The sequence below is a fragment of the Manihot esculenta genome, chromosome 4, assembly GCF_001659605.2.
Source record: "Manihot esculenta cultivar AM560-2 chromosome 4, M.esculenta_v8, whole genome shotgun sequence".
Taxonomy (NCBI): domain Eukaryota; kingdom Viridiplantae; phylum Streptophyta; class Magnoliopsida; order Malpighiales; family Euphorbiaceae; genus Manihot; species Manihot esculenta.
The window spans coordinates 3,361,416-3,373,959 of NC_035164.2; the positions used below are offsets into that span (position 1 = coordinate 3,361,416).

At 31.7% G+C, this 12,544-nt stretch overlaps 1 protein-coding gene across 2 annotated transcripts; it reads right to left on the minus strand.

Moving 5' to 3' along the window:
• Positions 1–1,793: 1,793 nt before the first annotated feature.
• Positions 1,794–8,585, minus strand: LOC110614179 (kinesin-like protein KIN-5D). Of its 2 annotated transcripts, XM_021755674.2 has the most exons (24): positions 8,408–8,585; positions 8,195–8,264; positions 7,762–7,979; positions 7,382–7,511; positions 7,067–7,222; positions 6,508–6,984; positions 6,170–6,267; positions 5,922–6,078; positions 5,735–5,804; positions 5,543–5,619; positions 5,395–5,448; positions 5,222–5,302; positions 5,022–5,133; positions 4,722–4,808; positions 4,463–4,638; positions 4,224–4,385; positions 4,045–4,152; positions 3,781–3,939; positions 3,608–3,691; positions 3,291–3,496; positions 3,074–3,175; positions 2,884–2,993; positions 2,648–2,799; positions 1,794–2,211 (listed from the first exon to the last, which is right to left on the minus strand). In XM_021755674.2, exons 3-24 carry the CDS (start codon positions 7,932–7,934, stop codon positions 1,996–1,998), a joined length of 3,147 nt encoding a protein of 1,048 aa, XP_021611366.1. In that variant the 5' UTR covers positions 7,935–7,979; positions 8,195–8,264; positions 8,408–8,585; the 3' UTR covers positions 1,794–1,995. The 2 variants fall into 2 exon arrangements, with proteins under 2 accessions (XP_021611366.1, XP_021611365.1); XM_021755673.2 differs by lacking the exon at positions 8,195–8,264.
• Between the last annotated feature and the right edge of the window lie 3,959 nt (positions 8,586–12,544).

Consider the following 12,544-nt stretch of genomic DNA (forward strand, 5'->3'; position numbering starts at 1 on the left):
AAGTATAATAAAAGTAAATTAATTTTACATTATTAGTAATTTAAAAGTTTTAGAATTAATTATCAAATATTTATACATAATTTGTACATTGTTTGATTTGGTCATTCTAATTAAATCTAATATTTCCTTTTTCTTGTTCTTTATAAGGGAAAAACTCAATTTCAGCTTGAAATTGGACCCGTTGGTTCTAGTTGCGATTTTGTCTAAATATGGTTTTGGTCAAAACAAGTTTTTCTGGTTTGATTTCAAAGTCCGAATTAGACTTGGGCATATTATTAAGTGATGACCGTTGGGTTTCACCAACTTAATATGAGGTCAATCCCGCCATGGCAGTATCAGTCCAAGATTCACGAAACCTCTCAGGTGGGCCGACCCCAACCATTTAGTCCTGACTCAGTCTTGCCAAACGGATCAGGCCTCCCTTAAGCCACAGTCCCCTCACCCCAAGCTCGGCCATGAGACTTAACAGGAGAAGGGACAGCGGGCCCAGCCACCTACCAGTACTGTCTACACGCGTGCCGGAAGAAATTAAATGGTCATCTGGTATGGAGTAGACGTTTGACACTTTCGTACATACAGGTCTGTATGATAGAAATAGATGATCTTATTGCTATGAGGTCGTTAGACGTCATTAGCAGATAAAAGAAAAAGAATAAAAAGAGAGGGGGCCTCCTCTCGAGCTAAATTTAGACAACCACTGTAAACCCTATTCTCAGAATCTCAGGACATCATTAAGTTTGGACAGAAATCGCCCATTATAAAATAAAATCAAAACTGATTATACTTTCATTTGATTAGAACTATTTTGAATTAGTCAAAATCGGAGTAGACAAATTTTTGACCGATTTGATTCGATTGTTTCAAAAGTCAAAATTCACTTTTAGAAACTCAAACTTCTCAAAAATAAACACCTTCTAAATTGAGAATCAAATAGAATTGAACTAAAAATTACGTTTTAAAGCCCAGCAGACAACTATAAGTCATGGGCCAAATGGACAAACCAATCCCAAGCAAAACATGAAAAGGTCCGATCCATAAACCAACCAACCCAAACAACCCAAATCGCCAGCCCAAACCTAGCAAAGAAGACAGTTTGAAAAATTCCCGGCCGATATGCTCTTATCTACAATCCAGAAACCCACCACACCGATCGTCGCATCAAAACCTGGAAAACTACTAGTATCGCACCCGATGCCCAAACCAAAACAGCATAAGACAAGCACAAGCCAAAATGCTAGAACGACCCAAAATGCGGCATGCAAACCACCAGGCCTCCAACTTCACGGCCAAACAATCGCCACAAAGAAACCAATCATGACGACTCTAATCTTGTATAGTCATGGAATTACCTGAAAGAGCAAAACAATATGTTTTGGCTTCAAATTTCACTTACTTTTTATTCTATCGGCGAGGATCTACGAAGCCAAGGACAAACAGGATACCAAAACCTCACTTGGAGACCCAAGCACCAAACTCTCAAACCTACCATACACGGACAAAGAAAAACATCCAAAACACTGAATGAAATCATATACATAGTCAAGCATCCTTCGCCCAAAAGCAAAGGAGCTCAATGTGATCACTGATGAAAACTGGAACTTGCACTCTCTCTCTGTCTCTCTGGGACTTATATTATAGGCACCAGTGAAAATATATGGGATATTTTGCACAGGCTTTCTTCATACTGGTCATGTATGGTACACAACTCACAATTAAGTCTTAAAATCAAATTAATTGTTGAGATTTGGTATATGAATCCATTTTCTTCATTCAACAGAAGCAACATCTTCATGATCATAAACCAAGACATGGTTGATGTCCTTGTCTACTTTCCAATTTCCATACTGAATTTTTAATTTAAAAAAAAACCTCATATATTTCTGCATCATAATGAACATTCTTAAGCAAATAATCAATGAATATGATAGGCCAGAGAAACATATATATTCTGTACACAACCCCTATACTCTTTTTCTTCTATCTTTCGTGTTCCCTTTAGTTAATAGCAGTCAGAGGAACCCTAGAGTCTCTCAAAGCTTCGTATGCTGCTGCCAAATGTTTTAGATCTCCATTTGCTTGTTTTGCATATTTTGTATCCCAGAATGATCTTAACAATTCCTCAAAAGCAGGAGTTCTCAGTTCCTCAATTGATGCAACACTTGGCAGATTGAATGACCTCTTTGTTGGTGTTGAACATGACGGTTCGTCCACCTATGAGTCAAAGCATTGAAAAGATTAGCAAGCTCAAGCAGTAGATACATTCAGATAGCAACTCTACTCCACATGTTGTAATTCAAAGTGTTCTAAAGAAATAAATAGCATTTTGTTCGATAATTGGTTGTCTAAGTGGTAATGCAGGTCTAAATATATGGTTACCTGGCTAGTTAATTGCTATTAATGAAAATAGTAATTTATCATTCTTAACAAAAGGGTCTAGAGACTTCTTGGTTCATCGTGCTATTGTTCTAGGGTTATATACAACCACATCAATCTTAGTAAAAGGTGCTTTAGATGCTCACGGTTCGAAGTTAATGCCAGATAAAAAGGATTTTTATTATAGTTTTACTTGTGAGGTAGATGTGCCATACAATGAGCAACGGGATTGAGTAAATCTTGTATTCACGCAATGCAACTAGTGAAGTCTTACCACGTATTCATCCTGAAGACATTTCCCAGCATTCTCTGTAATTTCTACAGTCTTATGGTAATGCCCACCCTTCAATTTCCTCAGATCTTCACAACAAGGAACAATCATGGAATTGAGATTTCCACAAGCATCATGGTCAAGTTGTAATGAATCTGCAAGTGTTTTGTTCATCAGTGGACAACAACAGCATCATGAGATAAATTTTAATCTATGCACATGGAGTTTTAGATACTGACGATCAATGGACAAGAGCAAACTATTGTTCGCGACATCTACATCTTCAAGTGCAGCTGATACAGCAGATGAAAACCGTGTGCATAGGACTTGATTGGCTTCCATTCCTCCACTGAAGTGACACAGAGTTGAGTTAATGATATCAAATGAGTCAACAAAATGACAGTCCTGTAGGGATTGACAATGACATACCTAACAATGGAATTCACAGAAGCAACATTGCCCTTTTCTAGGTTGAGCAAGGACTCTTGAGCATTCCTCCACTGCTGTGCACCCATTCTTGCCTTGTTCAAACTGAACAGATTTGACAGCAATAAATTCAGAAGAGAATCTACACGATCATTTCATACCAAACCGGGAACAAAAGGGGTGTGTAGATAACTAATTTGACTGCAAAAGTAGCCCATACCAGTTTAGAAGAACATCTTCCAGGTCCTTCTTTCCATTCTCAACTGAAGAAGTGTCCTCAAGATATTTGGTTTCAGTTTTTTCCATATGGACTGTCCATTCAGACATAAGAGAAGATGTGGAATCCTGCATGGTTGACATTTCTTGCTGCAGTTTGTTGGTTCTACTGTTTGCACTGTGCCTGAGATCATGCACTGCCATTTGGACCTAAAGAACATGCATTGAGTTACAAGTTACCACTTGAAGATTATTTGTACAATCTCCAAGAGCAAAAGCGCACCCCCAAAAATGAGATCTACCAGGCTAAGCAACTCATACCAGTTTTTTCTTTCTTGCATTTGAATTTGCAAGCAGCTCTGCCACTTTTTCCAACAATTGCCTTTCTTCAATTGCAGCACACTCCTGTGGGTACAAATAAATGCAATATTAATAAGCAAAACAGAGGACCCCACAGAATGGTCCATGGATTTTTAGAAATCCAGTACAAGTACCTCAAACTTCTTTTCTAGTTCAGATAATTTCTGATCGTTGTTTGTTTGTGCTTCTTCCACAATTTGGGTCAGGTTGGAAGCATGCATGTCTAGGGTCTTGAAGAAGTTCACTGTTAACTTGGCAACTGATCGTGCAGTTTCCACTGCCCTGGAATGTGCCTGTACCCCAAAATGTCAAAGGGAATTGTTAACTTAGATTTGACAAAATATCTGAAGACATCTTCTAATAAAAGTGCTACTGAAATCTAATATGAATTTACAAACCTCACGCTGCTGTTTTGCAAATGCAGTTAGCTTCTCTTCTTGTGAATGAAGGCTACTTTGGAGATCATTCAACAATGCATCAGCTTCCATAGCAATTCCTTTAAAAAGCTGAATTAAGTATAACTAAGGTCAGAGAAAGTGAAAAAGAACACTAAAATGTTAAGTAATTAGGAACTTACACCCTCAAGAGCATGTGAATGCTTGGAAACTTCAGAGTTTAGATTATCGAAAGTTGACCGAGAATTTCCCTCAAGCTCTGTAGCCATTTCATCCAAAGCTTGTATACCAGAACCATACATGGTTTTTAGTTTTCCAACCTTTCCTCGCAGTTCTTCAGTAGCCTTTGTGCATACCAAAATTAAACTTGTTACACAGAACCACTATGAAGACGCAAATTAATAACTAGTATGAATCTCACCTCAGCTTTTGTTGACACGAAAGACTGCATGTCATTCTCCATGTCTTTCAGTTGCTGCTCCTGTTGTGTCACTGAAGATGCAACAACCCTATGCAAAATCTCAAGCTGCTGGTTCAATTGGGACTGAAATTTCTGAATGAGTATTCTGTTTCCTTCCTCAATTTTATCTTTCCTCTCTGGAAACCAACCATTATCAGCCATAAATATTTTGTGAAAGATGATACACCGAAACAAAGTCAACTTCCAAACTAATACCAACCAATTTTGGCAAATAAACTTGATACATCTGACGCAGCATTTTCTAGCTCTGCTCGAAGCTCAAATGCACGTTCAACAAGAGCTTTCTCTGAAAAATGAACACAAGTCTGTTAAGATAGATAATTGTATAACATTCAAAGGACATGTAACCATACTGCATGAACCATAAAGATAAAAACCACTTCAAGGAAATTAGGAAGGGAAGTTTCAACTATAATAGGTAAATATATCAAACCCTGATCACATGAAAAAACTGTAGCACATAAATTTGGACCCAGGACAGAGTGGAGTCTCAGCTTACCAGATTTGAGGAGATTGGATATCAAAAACTCCTTCTCTTTTATTGTTGCATTCGCCTGTCTGTGTTTGTCTTCAAGATCAAATAATGAATTTTCAGTTTCGTCAAGCTTTTTCTGGATTTACAATGACCAGAGTAAGTTCAAATCTCATACAATGTGAGAGCAGGCCAAGCTGTATGCTGTAACATGTAAATATAGTTACCTCAGTTTTTTCAAGCTTCTCACTCAATTCTGCAGTCAAAAGTAGTTGAGTGTTGTAGAGTTCCTGAAGCTCCATTATTTGCTGATCAAAAGTGAAGACAAAATAGTTAGTCCAAGTTTTGCACAGGCAACTTGGACAAAATTTCAAGGAAATGCAATATTAATGGAACATGCCTTGTCCTTGGACTCTGATTCAAGTTCCATGCGCTCTATTTTTTCAGCCATTGCCTGGGACAAGACGGACAAAAAGAAATAATGTTTTTTTTTATTAACAGAAACACTCAGTGACAAGGACACCATCTAAATATATGGTAAGAAGTACCTTTTTTTCAGCTTCTTCTTGGAGATAGCGATCTCTTGGTATATAGATTCCATTTTTTTCTCTCGCAGCATATACCTCTAACCAAACAAGAAAGGTAAATTGATGCATCAAATTAATTACTTTTCATGGTCCAATCATCTGAAATTAACTAAGCAGCATTTTTTAAGAATCTTATAGGAAGCAGGAAACTACCTTGCTTCAGCCGGTCAATTTCAGAGTACAGATCCTTGATCATTGCAGATTTCATCATTTTCTGATTAATCTGAGATGACAACCAACAAAGAAGCATTTTGTAATAAACTCATAAAATAAGCATGGACACACACCAATAAGTAACTGAACTCAAACAGTTCATTTAGTATAGAAAGGAAGCACTGACCTCTGGTTTGTTCTTGATATTCTTGGCACGATGTGCATAATCTAAAGTGCTAAGTGTTTCTTCCAGACAATGAATAGATGGTGATATAGTGGCAATTATGCATGTCTTTGTTTTCCCACCCAACGAGTCCCTCAATAGCCTTGTTAGTTTGCTATCCCTGGGATCCATGCAAATATTTCCATTATATCAATTATGGGGCTTACACACACACAAAATGAGAACAATAATACTCTTATAAGTAACAATACCTGTATGGTACATGACCAGAATGCTCAACAAGAGCATTGATCACACGACCAAGTGTAAGCAAGCTCTTATTAATCTCCCCGGCCTCCCTTGCTCTGCCCTGCAAAAGTCATTCTCCTTGGAATCAAAAAGGGTGTAAGGACTAATTTATTAATCTCTCTATCAAAGCTTTGCAATATTAAGAAGAGAAAAAGTCAAAAGCAAAATTTTGAAGAAATTACAACAGTAGGAAAATTTAGTTTCACTCATGCTAACTCATCTATTTCAAATGTTCTCTTTCTGGTTATATTAATATATCAAGAGGGTAGACTGATAGTGATATAATGTTGGTTACAAATACCTCTCGTGCGCCAGAGCGTGAAATATTCTCTGAACCAGCGAGGTCAACTAGATTCAACTTTCCACATTTGATCACTTCTTCACCCTCAGGAGTGCATTCTTTAATGTGGATGGTGATGGAAAATATAGAGTGAGAACGACTACTTTGCTTGTTAAGTAAAGTCTCTGCTGTACGCCTTTTTGCAGAACCCTTCTCCAAGAATTTGTAGATTTCATTTGCAGTGTAGACTATCTCTTCTTCCAAACCTCTTACAAAAACACCCCCTTTTCCATCTTCCATAAGGGCTATAGGTTTCTTAGATTTGTCATCTATAAATTTTGAAGTTTCCTCCAGGGCCAAAAGATCTGTTATTTCCTCATTGTACAGCTCCAAAAATGTAACTTTCATGCTATACTCAGCATTCTGAGCTTCTAAAATGTCAAAAATCTGTTTAACTGCTCTTGGGATAACACCAGCATCACTTGGAAATTCCCCATTCTGCAAAAGAATGAAGTGCAATTGGAAATAGTTGCAGAGAAAAGCAAAGGATAATATAGAAACATGTCCAGCAAAATCAAACCTTTTTCCTGGCTCCTCCTTCCATTGTATATGTCTTCCCTGTCCCTGTCTGACCATAGGCAAAGATGGTGCAGTTATAACCCTCAAGAACTTCAAACACAATTGGAGACACTGCCAGGTCATACAAGTCTTTTTGTTGAGATGTTGGACCAAAAACCTAAACCAATCATTTGATGTTATAACCATTGTTGCAGGACATAATATCTGCAATTAAATAACTAAATGCAGAATGCACACTTCATGTTCCTCCATTTCCTTAATTTTCTAAAGGACTAAATAGCACAAATCAATTAAATGAAAACAAAAGGGGCCAAACCTTGTCAAATAGAAAGGTCCTGTCAATCTGCTTGTTAGCAATATTCTGAATAGCTGAAACTTCTCTTTTACCCTCATTACAATTGACCACCACTGGAGTATGTAGTCTCAACTCATCTTCACTCAATGGCCTGCAAAGGCGAATACCACTTAGCAACCATCTTCACATTTAACTGACTAACTAATGCAACCTAAAAAATAAAGTAATGCAATAGAAAACTTTCAATTTATAACTCATAAGAAAGAAAGAAAAAAAAAAAAAGTTAACTCAGAGGATTTGGCTAACATCCCATTGTGAGTTTTAATAATCTTATCACAATATACAATCACAAAAATAAGTTAAATTTAGACCAATTACAAATTTCTAACGGTTCAACTGACCTGCAACGCACAATGACTTGTACATTGACACCCTTTTCTTTATCATGTTTGCTATTCGAATTTGGTTCTCCTGATCGCAGATCTCGAGTTGCTTTATCACTTGACCGAGGAGTCTGTGATGGCGATAGCGAAACCAGACCCACTCTCCTCTGCTGTAACTGCGAAGAATCCATCTGGCTCTAGCTTTGAAATACTATCCCAATATCAAAAATTTTTCCCTGAAATAAAAATACAAATTTCCCAGTCAATTAAACAATGTTTTAACAAAAAAAGGATGAAAAGTAACAAAATTGTTAATTCACACTTAAAACGAAGAGAGGTAGAGTGAGATTTCTTTATTTTTTTTTTTCACTTGCATAAAATTTAACAATCTATTTCTGCAATTAAGAAGCATTCAAGCCTTAACTAACTCATTCCTACGATTTCAACTCACTTGAGTCAACTACACTCAACTCAAACTGAGTGACCAGCGAAACGTGATCAAAGTACAATGTGAAGCTCAGCTACAAATACAGAAAATTTCATCATTGCCGAATCGAAGGTGGATCCAAAATAATAGAGCTAGACGATGATCAAAATCGGAAACAGAGAAGCATCTGAAATTTTTTTTGTTTAACATTAAACAAAATATATTAAAGAAACTTACTTTAAAAGGATGGATTGTTCAAAAGCTGGAGTTTTTGAAGGAAAATTTAAAATTGAAGAGCTTAAGAGCAAGAGATTCTCTGCAACAATGCCGATAATTTATAGAGATTTTTGTAGTTTTATATACTTATAAGAGATTTTGGGAAGAGAAGGACTGTGGATGTGTGAGTTTAGATTTGAAAGCTAAAAATAGAAACTACAAAGCGTCGTTACAGTTGAATACGTTTGGGTGCTTTTTTTTACTGTTGGGCCCACAAACGCCGTTCATTCGATCACGTATCCGACCGTTATAATAATAAAAAGTTGTTTTTTAAATGAAATTACAATTTAATCCCTATATATTAATATTATTATTAAATTAATTCTTTTGTTTTAAAAAAAAAAATTTTTTTCATCACTCCAATATCCATTTAATTCCATTTATTTTTATAATTATAAATATATCAAACAATTAAATTATTTTTTTTATTAAAAATAATGTGATTAAATTATTAATATTGATAATACTTAAAAATTAAATAAAAAATTCACTGAAAATAAAATTAAATTTAAAAAAAATTTCTTTATTCATCTATTTTTAATAAAAAAATATAAAAATTATTTTGTTGATGATAAAAATATAAAAACATTTTAATAAATTTTTAAAAATATAAAAATTAATTTAACAATAATAAAAATACGCCAAAAATTAAATAATAGATCCCCTTAAAAAAGATTAGTAGTAAATTTGATTTTTTTTAAAGAAATTACTATGAGGTATATATTCAATTAAATATCATCTTAGTTTATAAAACTTAACTTTTTATTATTTTTATAAAAAATATTATTAATTAATTTTATTTAAATAGATTAAATAATATAAATATTTAAAACAATTAATTCTTTAATAAAAAATTAAATTTTTTAAAATATGAAAATATTTTAATTAAGTGATTTTTAATGGAGTGATAAATTACCATTTCAAAAAAAAATGGAGTGATAAATTAATGAATTTTTTAAAATTAATAATAATTTATTTTTAAAATAATAAAAAGTATAATTTTGTATTTTGTAAAAAAAATACATATAATTTTGTAACAAATTAAATTACAAATAAGTTTGTAAAAAAATCATTTAATTTTTTTTATAAAATGAATTATATCAAATAGAAAATAAAAAATCAATTTAAAAAAATCCAAAAATGGCTTCCAGTTTATATGAACTATGACCTCTTTCTAGTTGCTATGAGACTCTCACGGTCACCTTTGATATTAAGTAAGAATTAGTCGACTGTTGCCGATGTTGGATGAGATATTTCTACTTATCATTTCTTACGGGGATTGAGTCTAGGGGTGAGCATTCGATCGGTTCGGTTCAAAATCAAACTGAATAAATCGAAAATTGAAATTTTAGTGTTTATAAAAATCGAACCGAACCGATTTTTGTCAGAAACTGAATCGAACCGAACCGGTCTTATTCGATTCGATTCAATTCGGTTTTATCGGTTTCGATTTTTAATAATTTTTTTATTTTTTACACTTTATTTTTAATATTTTAAAATTTAATTAAAATATTTTAATTTTAGTATGATTTAATTTCTCTATATTATTTAAAAAACATATTATTATCACTAATCGGTTCGGTTTGGTATTTTCGATTTTTTCTTGATTAAAACCGAACCGAATTGAAATAACCGAAATTTTTAAAATTAAAAATCAAACTGAACCGAAATGTATAAAAAATCAAACTAAATTTTCAAATCGATTCGATTCGATCAATTTTTTTGATTTGAACCGAATACCGGTAGACGGCGTGTTTTCTTTTTCATGATTCTTCTTGTTATTGCTTTAACGTCAGAAGAATTTATCCATTTAAAATAGTTTTTAATATTTAAATTAAATTGTTCATGAAAAGTTATTTTTCATAATTTTTTACTATTAATTATTAAAAAAATATTAAAATAATTAGTATTGCCGAATAAGTTAAAGATATCGCTGATATTATATGGTTGATTAGTGAATTTATTAGCTTTTGAATAGAAAAAATGAAATAACGACTAAAATATTTTTGTCGAGAGAATAAGAGTAAAATAATTTGTTACTATTATTATTTAGGGTAGCAGTGTTTACTTGAAAAGGAATGAGAAAACTTTTTTAGTGATTATTTATAATAATAATAAAAAAAAACTAACAAGTATTGAGTGTAATAATAAGTTCATTGCATTGCTGAGGAAGAATGAAGGGTCAATCCTTTGAAAGAGCATGGTTGGAAGAAGCAACTACAAATTTTGAGAAATTAGTTTAATGGGAAGGGAAAGAAAAAACAAAGGGAACAATTTATGGGAGAGGTAGAACAAATCTTTAAGTTTTGAATTTTTAGATTTTATATGGGTATTTCCATATTCGATTTTGAGGATCTATAAAATATGAAAAAATAGTAAGAAATTTATCGATGGTACTCCAGTAAAATCTTTTTATATTGAAATCGGATCTAAAACTTTTAATGTAATGTCTTAATACAAGAGATGTGAAGAGAAATAAAAATAGAAGAAAGGATGTCTTCAAGAGTAAGTGTAATCGTGTGTTAGAGAGAAAATTAGAGAATTTGAAAGAGAGAGCGCTTCCCTTTTTGGGTTAAATCAATGGTACACGTACCTTTTATCGTTTTGACACCTCCTTATATCGTGTCCTCTTGCAAGTATGTCAAACAATGTTGTACATGCATTTTATAATCCCGACAATATATTGAGGAGACGATCAGTACATAAAAAGTTATTATTTTACTTTAATCTTATATCTTAATCTTATCAAGTCGCGCTCAATTCACTCGATCTGTATTAAGATAAATTCCCTAGTCATTTCGTACTAAAAATATTTTATACTTTATTTATAATATTTAACGGTTAAAAATTAACAGAAAAGGTTAAAAATAAACAGAAAGATTGATTAATAAATATTTTAAAATGTTAAAAACGTTTTAATACATTTTTCAAAATTGAAGGAAACATAAGGCTTAAATAGTAAATTTTCTTATTATTTATGGTAAATGATTTTACAGCATGATAAATTACCTTTTTACTCAATGTGGTAATATAAATTGTATATTCTTCTTCTTCTTTTTTATTTAAATTATCTGCTGTACATTATTCTTGTTGGGTTGTAAATTAATACCTATAATTCTTCACTTAGGCTTTGCTTTATTGCCTGTTGCTAAATGAATGAATTTCATTTATTTATAATAAATAAATAAATCCCCAAAAATATATTTAAATTAATTATTTTTTTAATAATAATTTATAATTACTATAATAAATAGTAACTAAATTTTGGTTTATAAGAATAAAATAAATAGAGATATCACAAAAATTAAAATTTTATTTTAATATCTAATTTTGTTTTTCATTGTTGGTAAACTAATTTTAAATATTAAATTTAATAAAATTATTTTATTCACTGGAACAAATTTTTAGAGACAGACAAATAAAAATAATCACTGAAAACAAGTTTTTTAATAATTTTAATACATGTATACCAAACATAAAAGTATTTTTAGAATAAAAGTTACTATTTAATCTCTATAATATTGAAAAACTTACTTATTGGTTCTTCGATTTTAAAAAATATATTAAAATATTTTTAATATTTTAAAAAGTCTACTAATTAGTCTCTCTATTAGTTTGAACCATTAAGTATTATAAAAAAATTTAAAATATCCAGATGGACTAATTAGTAAATTTTTTAAAAATATGAGAAATCAACTAATAAATTTTTTTAAAATTATAGGGACTAAATAGTAAAAGAGAAATTAATTAATAAATTTTTTAAAATATCATGAATGTTTAATTTATTTTTTAAAATTAAAGACTAATTAGTAAATTTTTTCATGAATTAAATAATAATTTTTAAAAAAATTAATTATTATAAAAAATATTGTATTTATATCTAAAACTTATTTAACATTCTTAAAATTTAGGTCAAGATTGATTTACTTAAAATCTTTCTTTACTTGAGTAAGACACTAATGTGAGCTTCTACTCCAAAATTAAATTTTTGAATCAAATGATTAGTTTATATAAATTTTGATAACTTTAGTTTATATAAAAAAAATAATATAATTAATTATTATAAAATAGATAGAATTTGATTTTTGAACAATCTCT